At 42.9% G+C, this 22,448-nt stretch overlaps 1 protein-coding gene across 1 annotated transcript; it reads left to right on the forward strand.

Annotated features, from left to right (window-relative positions):
• Nucleotides 1–4,674: 4,674 nt before the first annotated feature.
• On the forward strand, nt 4,675–21,612 carry LOC115475433 (the record flags this gene model as incomplete). The annotated part of the gene is given in 6 exon segments (XM_030211149.1): nt 4,675–4,874; nt 6,571–8,739; nt 12,119–12,231; nt 15,592–15,650; nt 16,962–17,125; nt 21,456–21,612. Coding segments are annotated over 6 exon segments (2,631 nt in total). The 5' UTR covers nt 4,675–4,813.
• Nucleotides 21,613–22,448: the final 836 nt, after the last annotated feature.

Below are 22,448 nucleotides of genomic sequence, written 5' to 3' on the forward strand. Positions count from 1 at the left end.
TCCTTAAAAACAGAATAGCATGATGGGCACCATATAACATCTTAACTGCTGTATTTTGTAAAAGCTGAAGACATTTAGGCCTCCATTTACGAAATGGCGCTACTGATTAGCGTGCGCTGAATGCGAATAAGCCCATTCAGTTCCCGTGGGCTTCCTTGCATTCAACACATGCTAATCAATTAACACCACTTGTAAAAGGAGCCCTTAGTTGTCGGGAAGTGATTCCCGTAAATAAAAATAAATCAGGCCTGTGAATAATAGAGGTGGATTATGGTAGGCTTTGATAAGCTTTCTTTGACTTTAGGAATCGGTTGCTGAGAATCTCCCTCAAATGCTTCCCTTGTCTCCCGCCCCTCCTTTCACCCATCTGTCATTGCTCCTTTAGGGCCTGAGTTAATTAGGCTGTTTTCCCACTCTTATGTCTAAGGAAAAAGAAACTGCTGATGGCATGTTGATGACCTGTGATACTTTTTTACTTTATTTATTTATTGCATTTGTATCCCACGTTTTCCCAACTCTTTGCAGGCTCAATGTGGCTTACAATACATCATGAGTGGTAGAAATATATTAGAAAATAGACATTTAGTGTAACAGAAAGATCTTGGGTAACATGATAATGAGAAAGAAGCAGCATGATAGTAGGATAACAAGTAGATATTGTAAGACAGAATATATGTGGAGGGGTTGTGTATATTCACATTGGTTGATCTTTGAGGTATGCCTTGTTAAAGAAATGGGTCTTCAGTAGTTTGCGGAAGTTCATTAGTTCATAGATCTTTTTTAAGTTGCACATAGTGCGTTCCATAACTGCGCTCAAGTAGGTAAAGTTAGACGCATGCATTAATTTGTATTTTAGACCTTTGCAGTTAGGGAAGTGTAGATCTAGGAATTTGCGGGATGATCTTTTGGCATTCCTGGGTGGTAGGTCTATCAGGTCTGACATGTAGGCTGGTGCATCTCCATGAATGATTTTGTGAACTTTAATATCATGGCCCCAGCTCCCACCAGTCTCTTGTTCCTCTGCACCCTGCCCTCACCTGGTGTCTCTCTCCCCAACCGCCTCAACCCTTTACCCCTAACAAGTCAGCCACCATTCACCACCAAGTGCACACTCAAACCAGGCACCCCTCAGCTTGACAGCAGGCTTTAATTCCCATTGCTTTTGCCACAGCTGAAGAAGGAAGTGTTGAATGTAACTTTCAGCTGTTGCAGCAGTATTTGGTTTAACCCTTTAGTGTCCAATGTTCCCATATGGCTTATTATGGGAATATTGGACACTAAAGGGTTAACCTGCACAGTGCAGGAATGTCCAGTGCAAGTCTCTTGATCTCAGTCTTGAGAGACTCACCGGCTTATGAGAGCCAGTTGTTATACCCTGGCAGGCCACTTCATGGGAATGAGGTTTGCAGGAGTCTGGGGTTTGGATGTGTACGAACCTCTCGGTAACCACCTACTTACCCAGAGTCCTTGAGGACACCCAAGTACTGCCTCTTCCTCCATTCAATAATTCAGCACAGCTGCACTTGCTCTCTTCCTAGGCAGATACAGCATGTGTTTGATGGCTTCCAGTGCAGCTGTGTCAGAGTGAGGCTTGCTTGCATCAACCTGGGCACAGAGCAAGTGTGGGTGTGTTGAATTACTGGAGGGAGGATGTTTGCCTGGTTTTGATGAGTTGTCTTTACCAAACATTCCTACCAATCTAAAGATGTGCAAGAAGATATACTGCTGATAATATATTCATGTACCCACTGTTGTCTGTTTTCAGGCTGAGCACATCATCAAGAATTGTAAAAATGGGGGGAAGCTGTTCTTTCAATAATTCACAAATATTTTTTTATGTGTCCATGGTGATTTAATGATGACCCTGCTTTAGAATTGATATTTTGTCAAATCTTAAGTGAATCCATCCTTGGCGCTTTGGGATCGATTGTGTTATATAGCCCCACTGGAAACTGGACAGAAATTCATCTTAATAACCCCTTAGATTTTAATGTTACCAAGTCTACTCTCTTTTAGGATTCATAGAACCTTTTCCGTAGATGGGAAGGCGGTAGAACTAGAGGACATGAAATGAGATTGAAGGGGGGCAGACTCAAGAAAAATGTCAGGAAGTATTTTTTCACGGAGAGAGTGGTGGATACTTGGAGTGCCCTCCCGCGGGAGGTGGTGGAGATGAAAACAGTAACAGAATTCAAACATGCCTGGGATAAACAAACGAATCCTGTTCAGAAGAAATGGATCCTCAGAAGCTTAGCTGAGCTGGTGGTGGGGAGGTGGGACTGGTGGTTGGAAGGCGGGGCTAGTGCTGGGCAGACTTCTATGGTCTGTGCCCTGAAAATGGCAGACACAAATCAAGGTAAGGTATACACAAAAAGTAGCACATATGAGTTTATCTTGTTGGGCAGACTGGATGGACTGTGTAGGTCTTTTTTTGCCGTCATCTACTATGTTACTATATTACATAAATTAATCCTTTCTCTTACACTGCCAAATCCAGACTTAGTTCCTTTTATCTTGCTGCCCCATATGCCTGGATTAGACTTCCTGAGTCGATACATCAAGCTTCGTCTCTGACCGTATTCAAATCTAGGCTAAAAGCCCACCTTTTTGAGGCTGCTTTTAACTCCTATTCACTTGTTCAGTACCCTTGTCTTTTTTTTTTATCATTCCCACTATAAGTAATTCCCTAATCCCTTATTTGTCCTGTTTGTCTGTCTTGATTATATAGCTTAATGTACAACACTGTGTATGTCTAGTAGTGCTATAAAAACGAGGAGGAGTAGGTCTATTTTACAGACAATCTCAATTCATGAGAAGGGACATTCATTAGATATGATTGCTTCTACATACTCGAGAGTTTGATACATTAACTTCTTGGGATTGGAGTCCAGTTTCATGTTCTGATCACTTTCTTTGAAACTTTGATTTCAATGTTTTTATGTCTAGATTGAAATTGAAATAACACCAATGAATGGATTATATTGACTCAACAATTATATATGAACTATGTAACCGATGAAGGAAAAGACCTCAGAGGTCTGTGACACAGCGTTGATTATTTTACTTCTTTTAAGGTAACAGCTGCCAAATCAGACTCTAATTCAGTCATTGGCCTAAAATCTCTACCATAATTTAATCTTCAATTTAAATCTCCATATAACAATTCACATCACTCTTCACTAAATTTTGATTATTCAAACAGTCGGCGTGAGTGTGGAAAAAACAGCACTTAACCTGCTTTTTTTCCCACTCACATGGACTGTTTACATAATTTATATTTAGTGAAGAGTGATGTGAATTTTGATATGAAGATTAAATTATGGTGGAAGTTTTTGGCCAGTGATTGAATTAATCTGGTTTGGTAACTGTTAAAAGAAGCAAATGAATTAATACTGTGTCACAGACCTCTGAGGTCTTTTCCTCCATCAGATGCATAGTTGACAGGTAATTGTTGAGTCAATATAATCCAGTTGTTGGTGATATATATAGGTTGCTATTTGGTTGGTGGATTTTTCACCAAGTTTTTGTGTTCAAGTGTTTAGATCTAAATTGAAGCCATCTGTAATAACAGTTTGCACAGGATTGCAAATCTCGGTGAATCTGGAAGATGTACTGAGCTAAATTGACAAAGAATAGTAAATCACCTGGACCGACTGGCATACATCCAACGGTACTCAACTCAAGCATGAAATTGCTGATCTGCTGTTAGTAATATGTAAAGTGCCGTTAAAATCATCTGTAGTACCAGAAGATTGGAGGGTGGCCAATGTGATGCTGATTTTTTAAAAGGGTTCTAGGGGTGATCTGGGAATTTATAGATCGGTAAGCCTGACATCGGTGCTGGGCAAAATAGTGGAAACTATTATAAAGAAGAAAATTACAGAACACGTAGACAAACATGATTTAATGGGACAGAAGCAGCATGGGTTCAGCCGAGGGAAGTCTTACCTCACCAATTTGCTTCATTTCTTTGAAGGCGTGGATAAAGGTGAGCCAGTTCATGTAGTGTATCTAGATTTTCAGAAAGCTTTTGATAAAATTCCTCATGAGAGACTCCTGAGAAAATTAAGGAGTCATGGGATAGGAGGCAAGATTCTGGTGTGAATTAGGAATTGGTTATTGGAGAGAAAATGGAGTGTAGGGTTAAATGGTCATTTCTCTCAATGGAGAAGGGTGGAGTGCTGCAGGGATTTTTACTGGGACCAGTGCTATTTAACATATTTATAAATGATGTGGAATCGGAACGAGTGAGGTGATCTAATTTGCAGATGATAGACAACTATTCAAGGTTGTTAAAACATGTGCAGACTGTGAAATATTGCAGGAAGACCTTAGGAAATTGGAAGACTGGGCATCAAAATGACAGATGACATTTAATGTGGACAAATGCAAAGTGATGCACATTGGAAAGAATAATCCAAATCATAATTACCTGATGCTAGGGTCAACTTGCCAAAGCCAAGAAACCACCTCAGGCATCAGAAACACAGATGCATAAATCTCTTTTAGTTCCTGCCTGTAAAAGTTAATATGCCCAAAAGGAAAATATCTGTTCAAATCTTTAGATATGAGTGGCAGGAGCTGATATCTGGTCTTTATGCTTATGGGTTTAGAATCAGCCTTCCTGCAGAATCCGAAGCCAGGCTCCTCTCATTTCCAGGCTCTACCTCTGATTCTCTCAGCCATGCCCTCTTCTCTCCCCAGCCCTCTCCCTCCCCCTCCCTCTTCCTCTTCATGGGATTGCAGGCATCCAGAGACTGAAAGGGAGAAGCAGAGAGTAAAGCACTGCTATCCTGGGCTCTGATGGCCCATCATGAACCCACTGGTCTGTCTGCTGCTTGGTGCTGGAGGAGTTCTAGGGCTGCTGATCTCAGGTCAGAAGATCATTAAATATCTCTTGAGGTATCTTGGATACACTAATTCAGAAGTGAACTAGATTTTTGTATGCAGAAGTATTTCTAAAGGGGATATGGATATAGAGTTTATATGGTGGAAATTTGAGGTAAGATATATATAGGGTTTTGTTATATAGGATTTGATAGGAGATATGTAGAATATAATGACATTTGTCAGAAGTCTCCAAGTTTTCCGTAGTATAGACGTGTAGTGGATACAGAACTCTATGTGAATATTTTATCTGTGTGAGTTTTATGTAATGGACACTGCTCTTTGTGAGATGTATTTATTTTTGTAGAGGATAGAGCTCTACAAAAGTGTATAATGGGCACTGATCTTTGTGTGAGTTTTGTGTAGGGGACACAGAGCTGTGTGTATTTTTGTACAGAGAGCAGAGAGCTCTAGGTTCCTGATGCTCAAAGCGAACAATGCTGGCCACATACCACAGGACCAGCGCAGAAAAAGCCCTCCTAAGCTCCAAGCTTTGGCATTCAATTTATATTCTCACTGTGAGACTGAAAGTAAGAGGGAGGAACGTGCCTGGTGCATGCTCACAAGAGTTATGTGGTAAGCGCAGCTCTTGTGCGCATGCCCAGGCAAACCCTGAAGTGAAGCATACATTAGCACCATTCTTCTGCGCCTTTAGATATAAACTTTTCAAACATTTTCACTTGAAAATCTTATATTTAAGTGCAAGTAAACAGGTGCCAATGTGTACTTTAACTTTCAGGTTTGCTTGTAGTTGTGCGTATTTGTTTCTCAATACTGGCGCTTAGAGTTTTGCACGGGCTTCCTTCTTCCAAAACAAATCAAAACTGGCAGATTTTAAATAGAAAATCATAAGAAATCCTCCCTTCAAACCCCCTAACGTCAGCTCCAAGCTGGCAGTAGGTTTCCAGAAGTAAGAGCAAGGTTTGTTTGTGCGCTGTTCTCCGAGCATTGGGAAGGAATAGCAAATGACATCTGTTTGACTACATTTAAATACAATTTGCAGCTATCTCTGGCACGCACGTTTCAAGCGCTAAACTCCCCTGAGCATTCTGTGCACATTAACGTCAGCAGTAGTCCAGTTCTAATCGGCTCTAACGCCAGCGTTAGGTTCTGAGCATTGGGACCTAGGACTGGTGTGTAGCAGGCACAGAGCTTTGTGTAGCAGACAAGAACACTGTAGTATTTCTGTGTGGTGGGCTCAGAGCTCAGTTAGAAGTGTTTGTGCAGAATGCACAGCTCTATTCCAGGTTACTTTTGCTAATTTGATCCAGCGCTAATCAGTACTGTTCTGGCCCGGTAGCTTAGTGATATTATTACTGAACTTTCAGGTGGGAGAGCTGAGTTTGATTCCCGGGATAATGTGGAAGCAATATTCATAACCTCAGGGTGGGAGGGTAGGAGAAGCCTCGGTGATTAAAACGAGAGGTAACGCTTAGGCTCCATGTTAGCTGATTTCTGGAGGTTATCATTTGTGGCTCCTGCCTGTCGCTGTGGTGGCTGATCAGAGTTGAGAGGAAGAAAAATAGGGGAAATCCCTGGGTAGTGTTGAATGAAGGTTCACAGTATTGTAGCTGAAAAGACCAAGAAACAGAAGGAAATTTGTAGGCCAAAATCAAAGCACTTTTCTATGTTTTCATTCTTTATGTGCAGACACCAGATTTAGAAAATCATTTTCCTTTACAGAGGGAGTTTCAGCAAAGTCTCGTAGCAACTTCAGTGTTTCCTCTTTCCCTCATGTCCTATCAAACAAAACTTCTCCAGAGTTAATGAGTCCCCCTTCTGTGGAAAGCAGATCTGAGCAGGAAAAGAATAAGCCGACCTTAGACATCATTGTAGAAGAAAAGAAACCCAACTTTCAGAATTCAGCTTATGAGCCAGACTCTGCTTGCATAACATGGACAAACATTTCCCTGAGTCTTTCCACTCTGCCCTGCTGGCTTTTGCAGAGAAATAGAGGAGCATCCAACCAGACTCAGCAGCAAAACAGTGCAAATGAAACCCAGAACAGAAGTAGGTTACAGCTGGTTAAAGAATCTGTTGTAAATTCTACTAGAGAGAGACAGAGACCTCATCATGCCATTGACTGGCCAATGCCCAGTGGAACCAGTCCGAGTCTGATGACTGTTACTCGTCCATTAGAATCTCTTGTGATTCAAACTCTTCATGAACATTTGGGAACTGATGAAATAAGAAAACTTGCTGTTCCTAAGCTAGAGAGATACAGAAAATATAGCAAAGCTAACCAACTATATCGTAATAAGAAAATAGACTCCCTGACAAGCCATCACAGGACAGCCCAAGAACTGAAAAATAGCACAAAGACCTTTACTAAAGGCTATGGGAGAACATTTTCCATGATACCAGAGCTTTCTACACAATACACAGAAATCCAACCATCCATTAATTCATTTACATCTCGCCTGCTGCAACAGACCTTCCATAGAACTATACTCCTTGATGCTACAGTAGCTCCCCTTAGAAATGAAAATATACCTACACTGCAGCACAAGACCTCTTCACCCAGAAATCCAGAACTGCAGACTACAAAATGGATTATAACGTCAACTGAAGAAGCTGGGTTGACTAAACCAGTGGACGCTACCAACACTCTATCACCTACATCTATTTCTGAGATGCTGGATACCTTAAACATTTCTAAGCCCCTCATTAATTCAGTTCGTCTCACCACAATATGGAAAATGCTAAACCCAGAAAATGCCTCCACTTTAGTGATACCAGAAGTTATGTTACAAGGTCTCCCAAAAGAGAAAGAAAACAAACTGGACACAAGTACAGGAGAAGAGTCTAATGACGATCTCAAAGACATATTTTCAATGTCATCTTTTGATCTTCATTCCAATACTAGTGGAGTTTCTCGTTCATATATTGAGCAGCAGGTGACACCTCATTCTGTCCTTTACTCACTCTTCAAACCCACAACTGTCAGGGATTCAACAACAAGGATCTTCAAGGTCTCTGAATTTCCAACTTCAGCTAAGACATCAACAGATTTTCAAAGGAATACTAATTTCAGTTTGTCTGTAGGAAACAATATTTCTGGTTCTGCTCTTTTCTCAGATGTCTCCTTTGAGACAGAATATACCAAACTGTCCTCAACTGTACTAAATGCTTCTGCTGGTCAAGGATGGACAGAGGCAAGTACCTTGGCAAATAAACTCCTATCAGAACTTACTTCAGTAAATCTTTCTCCATCAGAAATTACCAGAAGCCTTTCTGCACCAGATGGACCCACTTCATCAGGTGATCCTTGGTCAGAAGAAGTGACCATGTCAGTGAGTCACTCTCCACCACAGCTAGCCACAAGTGATTCTCCACCAAAATTTACTACACATTCCACTTTATTATCAAATCCAATGACTGCATTGTATAACCTGACTAACAGAACCATGATATCAACACCTGAAAATATACAGGATATTACTAGTCAATGGACAACAATGCTCGTGATTTTACAGATTAACACAAAGTGGAGAGAGTCTAAAACATCTACAAAAATACCAGAAGATAGCAGTACTGCAAATTCTGCTGGGATGTTCTTAAGCCCGTCTGTGGAAAGCCTAGAAACACTTCAGAGTACTGCCAATGTCAGTGTAACACTGGAAACAGAAAACCAGACTGAAAAGGATTTCACACCATCTTCTGGGACACCAATGCATTTTGTTGACTTTGAGAGACCAGATTTGGAAAGAAATGTTGATCCTCATATAACAAAATTAATTCCCACTATAGAGAGTGAGAGTTATACAGAGTCTCCATACTTCACATCTGCTGAGAGACTCGATGAAAATCAAAGGCCTTTTGTTATGGAAGATCAACCCCCACTGTTGAAAGGTTAGTAGGATTTCAATACCAAACCATTGCTATTTGTCAAATGTTTATTGCTTGTGATGAAAGTGAAGACCAGTAAGACAGGGTTATACTGTCCTATCACCATGATGTCAGGTAGAAGCACAGAAACAAATTGGTGATTGTTGAACCTCAGAAGCATGGGGTTGGATGGGTCTTCTTGAACAATAGAAAGTGCTAGGCCCAGTCCATGTCAATATTTCTAGAACTGAAAGGGTTAAATTAAGTATTTTTTTAGGACTCTTAGCAAGGTCAGAGCCAGGACCAGCAAACTGAGAGGCCATAAGGCACCACAAAATGCACTAATACAGCACACGCATCTCATTTAATAATGCAGTCCAGGCCAGTAGCTGTAAAACTTGTGTGTTCAAGAGGAAACATACAGATCAATGCATAACTATTTACAGTCACAAGTAGAATGAAGGTAGTCTCCATACTTAATTTCTTTAATTGGGTTTCCCTGTAAACTTTCTGCATGGGTAAAGGTACAGGAAGATGTCTTGATAGCTTATCTCTCTCTCTTTGTGATGCTGCTTCCCCGGTGGGGAGCCGCTATGTAACTCCTTTTTCAGCCTAAGTAGAGAGGTGTGTTAGCCGTGTTAGTCCACTCTTAAGGTTATCAATAGAAATCAAACAAAATAAAACATGGAAAAGAAAATAAGATGATACCTTTTTTATTGGACATAACTTAATACATTTCTTGATTAGTTTTCGAAGGTTGCCCTTCCGATCTGACAAAGAAGGGCAACCTTCGAAAGCTAATCAAGAAATGTATTAAGTTATGTCCAATAAAAAAGGTATCATCTTATTTTATTTTCCATGTTTTATTTTGTTTGATTTCTATTGATAACCTCTTTTAGCCTGAATGCTCCCTGAGCCTGCAAGTACATAGGCACTTTCCCCAATGGTCTTGCTTCTACAATGGTTCTTTGTTGTGGTGTTTTTTTCAGGCATGATGGCCTTATTTTTTCTCCCCTTACTCGCGTGCAGGCAAAGTGTAGAGCTGGTTCTCTTTTCCAGGTTCCATGTGTGCACCATTTACCACAGCTTTTGTTGGCTCTATTAAAAGCACAGCTCTCCTTCCCTCTGCAGATTCAGGCTTGGGTAGCCAGAAACCCTCTTCCTTATCCATTAGCAAAAACGATCCAATGGCTGGGGATCGGGAGCCAAAGATAATCACCTTCCTCCTGAGCTTAGTATTTATACCTCCTAGAGTTTCCCTCCAAAGGGTTTCACTACTACTGTCAATCAAACAGGGGTGGGACACTTGTTCTACAAACTGCAAGAGCTTTCCAAGCCACAAGATTACCTACTACTGAGCCCCTACGTCTTGCCCCATCCTTGGCCACCTTTAAATCTAGACTGAAAACCCACCTCTTTAACATTGCTTTTGACTCGTAACCACTTGTAACCACTCGCCTCCACCTACCCTCCTCTCTTCCTTCCCGTTCACATTAATTGATTTGATTTCCTTACTTTATTTATTTTTTGTCTATTAGATTGTAAGCTCTTTGAGCAGGGACTGTCTTTCTTCTATGTTTGTACAGCGCTGCGTATGCCTTGTAGCGCTATAGAAATGCTAAATAGTAGTAGTAGTAGAAGCAAACGAGATCACCATCACCTGTTTCTGACAGGCAGAATCTGTAACGCCCCCTGCGTGTCTATATTTTTCATGATATGAAAATCCACAGTCCAGTAGATACATAATAGAGACCATGGGAGCCAACTTTTCAAAATTGTTGGGGGTGCTAAGCCCAGTGGAAATAACCCCTCCTTGGACATATACAAGGTATTTTCTCAATATTGGGGATGCTCAAGCACCCACAGAGCCGGCTCCTATTAGAGACTGTGGTGAATTTAACCATGTTGCTGCCTCTAGGCATGGAGGCAGATTCCCCAAATTTCTCCCCACCCCCCTCGATATAATGGCTGACTGAAGGGGGTGTCAACTTATGAATTTGCACTTTATAACAAGCTGAAAGGGTCCTTCAATGAAGATGACCAATAGCCATCACAAAATAAATCCGGGGCCCAGTAGAAGCATCACCAGTGTCATACAGCAAGGAACGGAAATGGCTTTTCACTATGGGACAAGGTAAGAAATGAAATCAGCTCGTTAGCACAGGAACTGAGCAAAAGCAAGACAAAACAACAGCAAGACAGGTGGTAAAAAAACAGAATCAGCTCGTGAGGACAGGCACTAAGTAATACATGGTAACATAGTAACATAATAGATGATGGCAGATAAAGACCTGTACGGTCTATCCAGTCTGCCCAACGAGATAAACTCAGTATAAGGTATGATGCGATACTACATACGTATACTTGAACTTGATTTGTACATAAGCACCACCATACTGGGAAAAGACCAAGGGTCCATCAAGCCCAGCATCCTGTCTCTGACAGCGGCCAATCCAGGCTTCAAGAACCCGGCAACCCCCCCCACACACACACAAAATGTTTTTTTATAATGTTCAATGGACTTTTCTTTGTCTTTGTCTTTGCCATTTTCATGGCACAGACCATAGAAGTCTGCCTGGCCCTGTCCTTGTTCTCCAGCTGTTGAAGCTGAATCTGTCCAGCCAGGATCAGTGCATAGATTGTAGAAGTCTGCCCAGTCAAATTTTGAATAGATGACTTTCAAGAAACCAATAGGTACTGGACAGAATTTGCTACTATTTAAAATTATGAAAAACCAATTTTTTTTTGGTTGTCTGGTTGCAATCTTCTGGTCAGGACTGTAAAGGTTTGAGCATTAATTCTGCTGCTTTCCACTCAGGGTTGGCTTAACCATGAGGCAAGTAGACCATCACCTAAAGCAGCTGCTTCTTGGGGACAGCAAGAAGCAGCTGCGGTCAAAGTAGGACAGCTTCAAACTCAAAAAGCCATCAGTAGTTACTTCTGCCTGCAGAGAGGGGGCAGCAAAACAATAGACCCTGACAGCCACAAACTCAAAGAAGCATCAGCCTATAGCTACACCCAAAGAGAGAGTGAGCAATTTTCAAAAAGCCCATTTATCAAGCTAAATGTTTTTTGGAAATTGTGTTCATTAGCTATGTACATACAAAACAAAGTTTAATATTTAAATGTGATGTTATCTGTGCATTTTTGCAGGTTTATTTTAGGATGGGTGATGGGATAATCATGATTGTTGAGTTTTTAATTATTACAAATCTTGGAGGGGGGACCTAGGTTCATGAAAGATCATTGGGGAGGGGGTTCAAAGCTGAAAGTTTGCCTAGACCACCTACACCAGACCTGTTTACATATTCACCTTTATTATAGCTAAGGTGCAAAATTAAACTCTTAAAGCTTCAATGTAGTCTGGCTACTACCACTGTAATGTTTGGTGTTTCTTTTCCAGGGAATGTCGTGCTTGTTACCTGCAGATTGATTTTGGAAAAGGACTTCATTCCAAGTTTTGAAAATCCAGAATCCCTTGAGTACCAGAAGCTAGCTCTGAGCTTTCAGGAGGCGGTTCGTATAGCGTGGTTTATATCAGATTTGGACATGTTTCTGTTGCTCCCCATGTTTTCTCTGTGGCTGTAGCACTGGCATATGTCACTTCCCATCATTTCTCAGTGACCTCAAGACATGCGTAGTCTGGCTTCTGTCCTTCTGAGCTAGAAAAGGTTTTTCTGTGTATGAGGGATACAGTTTCAACAATTTGAATAATGTTTTCGGTGATATAGTTCCAAGTATCAGTCACAGTTTCATATTCTAAGCATGATCTGTAATCCATATGAGCCAGTGTGACTTTTCTAGTATGTTAAATATAACCAAACATAAGAGAGAGGTAAAGTAACATGAGTAAAGTCTTACACGGGACTTCCATGCCTGAAGCTCCACGTTGCCCACTCTCTGTATTCTTCATGGTTTCACCACCCACTTTTCCAAACGTGTAATAAATTCTGGAATTAATTGCCACAGAAAAGCAGTTAGTTTTAAAAAAGGTTTGGATAGCTTCCTAAAGGAAAAGTCCATAGACCATTATTAAAATGGACTTGGGGAAAATGTATTGTACTGTTTTGGGATCTTGCCAGGTACTTGTGACCTGGATTGGCCACTGTTGGAAACAGGATACTGGGTTTGATGGACCTTCAGTCTGTCCCATTATGGCAATGCTTATGTACCTTATGATTTGAATCTGGGTCCTGCTGTTGACTCCAAAACTAGGACTTTACCACTGAACTAAGTCAGGTTACCTTGGTGAGCAGGATTCTGATCTTGAATAGCAAATCACCAGGCCTGGTGTACACTCCACAGTTCTGAAAACTCTAACATAAACTTATAGACCTATTACTACTAATCTGTAACCTATCATTCAAATCAGCTCTGGTAGCTGAGAATTGGAGGGAGTCCAATATAATGATAGTCTCTAAAAAGGATTACAGAGGTGGCCTGGAAAACTACAAACCATTGAGTCTGATGCTTTTGCTAGGCAAAATGGTAGAGACTATTCTGAAAGACAAAATTATTGACCCTTTGAATAGATGTGGCTTAATAAGGCAGAGCCAACTGGGATGTAGCAGAGGGAAATGTTGTCTCACCAGTCTGTTAGATTTTTTTTAATGTTTCATATTAGGAGGCAGGTTCTTCTCCTTCTCCTTCTTTTTAATAATCCTTAAGTCCAAAGAGGGCTGAAACAGCCCCTTGACTAGGCCTTCCTCAAGCCAGTGCCGTAGCGAGGGCTGACACCCGGGGCGGGTTGCCGCTGCACACCCCCCAGGTGCAGCACGGCATGACCCTCCCCCCCTCTGTGGCGCACCCCCCCCTCTGGAGCGAACCCCCCCCCGGACCGCATTCTTACCTGCGGGAGGCCGATCTACCCCGAGTGCACGTCACTCGGAGCTGCGTCGGCCCCGCTGGTTCCCTGCTCTCTCTGTCCCGGAACAGGAAGTAACCTGTTCCGGGGCAGAGGGAGCAGGGAACCAGCGGGGCCAGCACCCCCCGAGCACGTGCACCCAGGGCGGACCGCCCCTCCCGCCCCCCTTCCTACGCCACTGCCTCAAGCAGATCTAGACTGCACAGGACTACACCTACCATCTGCTGTAGACTGAGAACTACTGGCTGGTATGGACCATCTACTCTCCCTATTATTTCCCTCAGAGATCCTATGTACTTGTCCCAAATTCTCTTTAATTCAGATACTGTTTTCATCTCCACCATTTCCACTGGGAGGACGCTCCATGAATTCATCACCCTTTCCATGAAAAAGTATTTCCTCAGGCTACTTCTGAGGCTATTGCTTTGTATCTTCGTCCTATGCCTCCTCGTTCTACAGCATCCTTTCAATTGACTTACCTCCTATGCATTTATGCCGCATAACTATTTAAATGTCTCTATCACATCTCTCCTCTCCCACCTTTCTTCCAAAGTCTACATATTAAGATCTTTAAGTCTGTCCCCATATGCTTTATGATGAAGACCACTGACCATTTTTAGTAGCCGCCCTCTGGACTGACTCCATCCTGTATCTTTTTGAAGGTTCCCAAGTGGGAGAGGTCAAGGGGGGGGGGGGCAGTGGTAAGAAGATGAGTGTGAGAGAATAGTGAGTACAGAGGTGAAATTGTGCTAATGAGGAGTAGATGGAAGGAAGATAGGAGGCTGGGAAAGGAGTGAGATGAGAAATGGGAGAGCTGAAGATTAACAAGGAGAAGGGTGTGAGAGACAGTGAATTTGAGTGGCCAGAGGCAGAAAAAGGGAGGAAAAAGCTGAAAGGGAAAAATCAATATGTTAGAGACAGCTGTAGTGAGGGAATGGAATGAGAGAAAAGAAAAGAAAAATGGACAGCAGAAACTGGAAAGAGAATTAGCAGAAGACAGACAAGAAAGCAGAAAGAGAAAAAACTGGGACCAAGATGGTGGGGAAAAAAACTCAGAATGTCCAGAAAATAAAGGTAGAAAAAGTGTTTTACTTTGAATTTATTAACTGGAATATGTTAGATTTGGGATATGTGCAACACAGATGGGTTTTCTATTCTGGCTGATTTGAGGGGTGGAGAGGCTTTAGCACAAAATGGGTGGACACCATATTTTCTCCCCATCCAAAAACAAAATATAAATGCTTGAGCTGGCGGGGATTCCTAAGTCCCACCAACTGAAGACCTCCTCCTCCAGTCCAGCAGCCTGAAATCTCCAGACTCTGCAGCTGGTGGCAATATCCCTGAGTTGCCACTCTGCCCCCCCCCCCCCACCACTACCACACATGTTAAGTTTTCATGCGTGCGTGAAAGCTGAGCAAGTGTTGGGGGGGGGGGGGGCGGGTTTGACAGCTGCAGCTCTGAAATACTGCTGTTGGCTGCAGAGCTTGGAGAGTTCTTGTCAGTGGACATGAGGAGGGGAAGGAGGTGGTCTATCAGCAGATGAGGCTTAGGGAGCCCCACCAGCCACAGCAAGAGAGATGTTAATTTTGGGGGGGTCTAAGCCCCCCTCTTTTGTGGTTATGCCACTGTGTTCAGTACAAGATGAAGTGCATTTCTCTTTTTCTCCAGTGTTGCAGTACTTGCCGAGTTTCAGTTTTGGGGTTCCCAGTTCCATTGTGGTGTTCATATTTCTAATTTGTGATCCCTTGTTCTGTATTTGGAGAAGGTCTGTCTGTGTTTTGTGTGTGAAGAAGTCATTTAAAGTTGTTTTATGTGTCATAGTAATGGTGGGAGGGGAAATCGGGGGAGGGGTCAGGAAGGAGCTGGTATTGGGGGCCTCCTCCTTCATTTATGCCCTGGGCTTCAGCATGTCTAAAACCGGCCCTGCAAAATGGTTCTTAACTGCCAACATCTGCCCTGTTCTAGAGCAGTAGAGGTGGTCATTGTGTAACAAGTTGTTGTTCGTATTTCAGGTTCTTCCATTTTACAAGTTGGTGCCTGGCTTTAAGCGGTTAGATCTGCTGAAGATCAGGTAGGTAGTAATGCTTTATAAGCAGAATATCAGAAGCGTATGGTACTCGTTTTAGAAGTGCATAAACTGGCATTTAGATGTTTGCATAGTATATGTCTAATCCTGATTTTCCAAAGCCAGGATATACATGTGTAAAATGCAGGAATGTGCACGTGGCAAAGGGGCAGGATTAGGACTGGCCTAAGAAACAGAAGAAAGAAGCTGATTCCAAAGCTGTGCAAAAAAACATTTGCAATTGCTACACTGGCGATTTTGGTGTCAAGGCGTTTTTTGGCACAACTTTGGAATCTGTCTATTCAATACAATTCCCTTTTGGGCACCATTGATTTTTAATTAATTCTACAACAGATATTGTATTTTTGACCCTTGAGGTAGGCGGTTCTTACTGCCGAAATACGGCCCCGTGTCGGGTCTCTGTTTGGTGCAATAAAGGACGTGATAGACACTCCTTGTGTTGAAGCTGGTGTCACACGCTCTACTTCTTTCTTCTTGGTCTTCATATAGAGGTGTTTCTCTGTTTAGCTGTGTATTCTGGCCTAAGAAATAACCATTTAACGGTATAGCAGCAACCACTATAGGTACAAGTGGCAAACAATGAATTTGCAGCATTTGCTACTTGAACATTTTACAGACTGTCCAGGTACAATGCAGATCGTGCTGAAGCAGAGTGAAGGTTTTCCACCTTACTCTACTGCTATCCATAGAACTATCCGTACAGTTTAATCACAGATACTGGGTAAATATCACCGCTCTCTGCTCACTATCTGGAAATTGGCACTGAATAGATGGAAATATTATTTGAAAACTGTTGTTTGCTTGTATAGAAACTGCTGACTACGACCTTTGAATATTGAGCACCTGACTTACTAACATGTCTTAGTTGGTGGGATCAGATTGGGAAGAGGGAGATATGATTTTATTGTGTTCTGCTTTTTGATTATGGGATTGTGATGTAGGTGTGGAGCTTGGTTGTTTACTAATTAGGGGTGGGGCTATCAATGGTCTGGTAGAATAAATGAATGAAATAATTATCTGCTCATTGGTGCCCTGAATTGGAACCTGCAGCCTCATTCTCCACAGACTGATTCGTAGGACACGTCTCACCTCCTCCACCCTGGGTCCACACCAGATGATAAAGCTATGGCGAACACTCTTCAACTTTTTAGGAAGGAAACTGTTAGTGACACAGGGGTGTAACACTAGGAGCAACGGTAGCATTATATGAATTTTATCTTTCTTTCCCCGTGTGCTCTGGAAATTTGCAGGTGGGCGTTCTCTCACTGCTCTTTGCTCTCTCTCCTTCTCTGGCAGGAAGGGGACTGTGGTTTTTGAATACAACGCCCTGTTCAGTGTGGAGGTTTTCAGGGTGATGCTGAAAGACTTTCAGTCTACGCTGGACATGACAGGGCTGCCAAAATTAATCAAATCAGGCTTAACAATTGCTAATTCTACAGTAATTAGCCTTTCAATACCAGGTGAGTGAACACTTGAAACACACAATTGCATGCGACCGATTACATTTCAACTTACATTATTTCTGATATTGAATTGTAATTTTTGGGCACCTTCCCTAAAAAGATGAATTCCGCTTTCTGAGAGAAGAAACCTCAAATTTAACAAGTGTTCTCTTCTTTTAGGGGTTAGATAATTCAGAGCAACTCTCCCATACTGTCAATGAATTTTGTTTGGAACCAATAGAGGTGAGATTCTAGCAGAAAAAGTCCTGTCCTAGCAGGGAGGTTTAATCATCTGTGCTGACTACAAATGACTGCAGGACGTGTTTTATGAGGAGGACATGGTCTGGAGGCACAGGGGTCACCATCATCATCTCTAATCCAAGATGGAGCTCATTGGTTACATTCCTTTGCACAGTGAGAAAACCCCTCTCAGAAAATCCCTTAGGACGCAGCTGGACAAGCATTAGAACATAAAACAGGTGTCCAGCATCTCTATTCCCCTCCCCCCCTCAAGCTTCTAAGATGTGAAAAAGGAACTGTTGATCAAAGAGGACATGTTTCCTGAGTCACTGTGAGATGTCCGCACTGTTAGGTACTTGCTCAGGACACTGAGACTAGGGGGTGCTCCAGGACACTTTTGGCGTCAAGAGACAGTGAGGAACGTGAGCCCCACTGACTGAGGAAGAGCAACCTTTTAACGAAAAGAAAGGGTGCCAGTGGGGACCCCAGGCTCTTCTGGCAAAGACCTAGAAAAGCCACAGCTTCAATGCTGTGTGATCCTTAGTTGCAGCCAGGGGCGTAGCCAGACTTCGGCGGGAGGAGGGTCCAGAGCTCGAGGTGAGGGGGGTCTAGAGCCTGAGGTGAGGGGGGCACATTTTATCCCCCCCCTCCGCTGCCGACCCTCCCACCACTGCCACCACCACCAACTTTGACCCCCCCCCCCGCCGGCGACCCTCTCGACCCCCCTTTCCCGCCGCCAACCCTCTCCCACCATCGCTGACCTTTGCTGGCGGGGGACCCTCTTCTTCCTTTGTTCTGTTTCTGAGTCTGACGTCCTGCACATACAACAACAGAACAAAGGAAGAAGAGGACCTCGGCTGGCGGGAGTTGGGGTCCCCCGCCAGCAAAGGTAGATGACGGCGGGTTGATGGCAGGTTGACGGTGGGAGGGGGGTCCTGACCAAATCTCCGGGGCCCAGGCCCACATGGCCCCATGTAGCTATGCCCCTGGTTGCAGCCACTTAGCCAGTTAGCAGCAGACCTAGGAGGGAGAAAGAACAGGAGGGTGAGGTAGAGTAGAAGGCTCTTGAGTACAGTGGTAAAAATTCATGGAGGTGAGGGACCTTGTAGAGTGAGGAGTGAGAAAGGAGGTGAGAAAAAAGAGAACATGTGGAAGAAGGGTAAAAGGTTAGAACTAGAGAACTATGGCCAATGTGTGAGGGAGACAAGGAGGAGAAGAAGCATGGGGGTAAGTGACCTGTGGAGTGGGGAAGGGATTGAATGAATAGTAGAGAGTGGAGTAGAGTGGTTTGAGAATGAAGAGCAAATAGGGGTAGAGATGTGTAGGAGGGCAAAGCAGCTGCTGACATAGTCAATAAGCAAGTGTGGGAGCAGGGAAGAAGGGAGACAATTTGGAGTTGGGTAGGGAAAGATCTTGGGGACTGATGGATTAGAGAGAGGTGCTTAAGATTGTGAAACATTCTACCATGCCTCCCCTCCAACATACATCTTCATACATGTACAAACAGCCCCCCACCTCATAAATCCCCCTTCCCAATACACATATACATCCAATCACAAGGAACAGCAAGACATTAAATTCTAGACTTGGTTCGTATGGTGAAGTGAAAGGGGAAATATCCCACTCCATTGTTGGGGGGGGGGGGGAGGGGTTATAGACTGTGTTAAAGAACTGTAGTTGCAGAAGTTATAATGGATATTTACTGGGTTGTTGTAATTGTTTGAGGGTATGAACAGAAGTCTTTCCATCAGTGTTGAAACATCAAACATAAAGTATTTCACCTAGTATTTCCTCAATAAGGAAGCTGCTAGACAGAGGCAAGATCTCCCAGGGCTGATGACCCTAAAGAGGACAGTGTTATCATGTAACTTCCTTGAGTGTCCCTAGTCTTTGTACATTTTGAAAGAGTGAAAAATCGATACACTTCTACCGTTCTACACCACTCAGGATGTTGTAGACCTCAATCATATCCCCCTCATCTGTCTCTTTTCCAAGCTGAAGAGCCCTAATCTCTTTAGCCTTTCCTCATACGAGAGGAGTTCCATCCCCTTTGTCATTTTGGTTGCTCTTCTTTGAACCTTTTCTAATTCTGCTATATCTTTTCTGAGATACAGTGACCAGAATAGAACGTAATACTGAAGGTGAGGTTGCACCTTGGAGTGATACAGAGGCATTATAATATTGTTTATCCCTTTCCTAATAATTCCTAGCATCGTATTTGTTTTTTTTTGGTAGAAGATTTCAGTAGATCTTTTTCTTGAGTGCTAACTCCTAAGAAGGACCCTAACATCAGGTAACTCTGATTCAGATTATTCTTCCTAATGTGCATCACTTTGCATTTATGCACGTTAAATTTCATCTGCCATTTGGATGCCCAGTCTTCCAGTTTCCTAAGGTCTTTCTGCAATTTTTCACAATCCAGATGCATTTTGATAACTTTGAATAGTGTTGTGTCATCTGCTTATTTAATCTCCTCACTTGTTCCATTTTCCAGATCATTATAAATATTTGAAAATAGCACCGATCCCAGTACAGATCTCTGCAGCACCGTACAGATAGAGGCGGGCACACATGGAGGGAAAGGCGCAGAGGGAGAGAAATATTCACACCACATACACATAGGGAAAGACAGACACACCCATCCAGATACAGGAAGTAATCAAAAGTGGCATCTCTGAGCCCTAGAGGTAGTCTCACTGTATTACTGTGTAACAGCCCCTCAGGCACATATCTGGATTCAGGGGGGCTAACCTGACAGAAGTCCCCCAGGGCCATCTCTCTCTCTCTCTCTATACATATATATATAACATACATATATGGCACCTGATATTAAAGGGCAAGATTTCCCTCTCGTTCCCACAGGAAATTATCATGAAATCTATATGAATTCAAGCCAGTAACCACTTTAACTGTAATTCTGCTCAAACACTGAGTAGTCAAGGCTTCAAGTTATGTTAATGTCATGTAAAAGTACAGGGCAAAGCATTTCATAATGATGGTTCAGTCTAACAAATCACTTTGCTTCATGTTGACAACAGACTAACACACTTAACGATGGCAATGAATCATAAGCTAATGAAGGAAAGTAATAAATTGACATCACTATTGTCTCCTCTTCAACGTGGCAGAATTAGTCACCTGTTGGCCCAATATATGAGAAAGGGAAGGGAATGGGACTTGATATACCTTCCTGTGGATTTTGCAACTACATCCAAAGCAGTTTATTTGTACCTGGGGCAATGGAGGGTTATGTAACTTGCCCAGAATCACAAGGAGCTATAATGGGAATTAAACCCAGTGCCCCAGGATCAAAGTCCACTGCACTAACCACTAGTCATCTCAACCCCACTTTTGATGCAACTTTTATGTTTTCAACATGCAAATACGAACTTTTCTTGTGATTTTTCCCCACATAAGGGGAAAACACGGACACAGAATTATATATAGTCAACCTCTGCCTATGATGCCAGGGGCGTAGCCAGACAGCAGATTTTGAGTGGGCCTAGTCAAGAAGTGGGTGGGCACCAAGTGTTCTCCTCCCCCTCCCAAGCAATAGGCCAGTAGCAGCAGCTTAGGAAGCTTAGACTGCGAAATGGAGAGCAGTGTTTTCAGCACCATCAGGGGGAGGTCTCAGCTGGCAAACTTGGGATCCCACTAGCTAGCACTAAATATGTGCTGTTGTTGGGTGGGCCTGAGCTCTAAGTGGATGGGCCCCGGCCCACCCAGGCCCCCTGTGGCTACGCCACTGCTATGATGTGGTGACAAGTGCATAATTTACTTGTAATTTAGAAGTAGTAATAGTACAGCCCTGAGGAGCTTTTTGTGTAACTATTTGCATAGACTTCAAAGTACTTGTCCATCCATCCGTGGAGGTGTCTTGAAAGGACTACACAATGCAGCTGCCCTATGGTAAGAGTCCCACACTTTTACAAGGGTCAATGGAACCAGTGAACACACAGGCTCCCTACATTTCCCTCCCACTGGCATGAGCTGCTCTATGTACCTATGAAACCTGGCTTGAGCATATATTCTGATGATTCTGCTGGTGTCCTGTAGAGAGACAGAAGGAAACTGACTTTTCATATATCTGTTTTTTTTTTTAATCTAGAGAAACAGGCAGAACTGTGCAGGGATCTGCTGCAATGTCCTGTGGGTTTTGACTGGCATCTATGAGAGAAATGGCAGTGCCAGGTGCACTTCGTTGTGTCACAGGGGATTCTGCAAAAACAACGGGATTTGTACTCACCAGAGAGATCAGGAGCCCAGTTGCCAGTAAGTAGGCAGTGACGGAGATGAAATATAGACAATCACTGGGTATAAGTTTATGATACTGATCTTTATCAAGCCAGGGCAGACAACTCCGTCCTCAGAGTTCTCAACTATCCTGAATTTATGTTATTTGTTTAAACTATCTATCTATAAACTCCCTGGGAAACTGGTGTGGAGTAAAGTCTGGGTGAGTTTCCCCCAGGGGATTACTAGAAGTTAGTTTGCCTTTGAATAGAAAATGGGGAGAAGTTATGGCGAGGGGGGGGGAGGGGATATACCCAGCCGATTCATGTGTAGTGGTATAGTTCTGTCAAGTTTACCCCTCCATGATGTGACCTCACCTTCAGTATTGCATTCAGTTCTGGTCGCCGTAGCTCAAAAAAGATATAGCAGAATTAGAAAAGGTTCAAAAGAAGAGCAACCAAAATGATTAAGGGGATGGAACTCCTCTTATATGAGGAAAAGCTAAAGATGTTAGGGCTCTTAGCTTGGAAAAGAGATGGCTATGGGGAAATATGATTGAAGTCTACAAAATCCTGAGTGGTGTCTATTCATTGAAGATATCCTGAAAACCTGACTTGTTGACTCCCCAGTCGCCAGGAAGAGGGTTGTTGATGCTGTCGACCAGTGGTTCTCAACCAGTTAGGCTTTCAGGATATTCACAATGGAGGCAGAACATGCAAATTTAGCTCATGCATTATTCATTAATGAAAACCACATTTGTATGTGTGGGGTGGGTGTCCCAAGGCCTGGGCTGACAACCCTTGCTGTATTGTGGGAATGGATTAAATCTCTTTTTCTGTCTTGGCCTCCAGGTGCCCAGTTGGCCATG

Source organism: Microcaecilia unicolor, chromosome 8 (genome assembly GCF_901765095.1).
Source record: "Microcaecilia unicolor chromosome 8, aMicUni1.1, whole genome shotgun sequence".
Taxonomy (NCBI): Eukaryota; Metazoa; Chordata; class Amphibia; order Gymnophiona; family Siphonopidae; genus Microcaecilia; species Microcaecilia unicolor.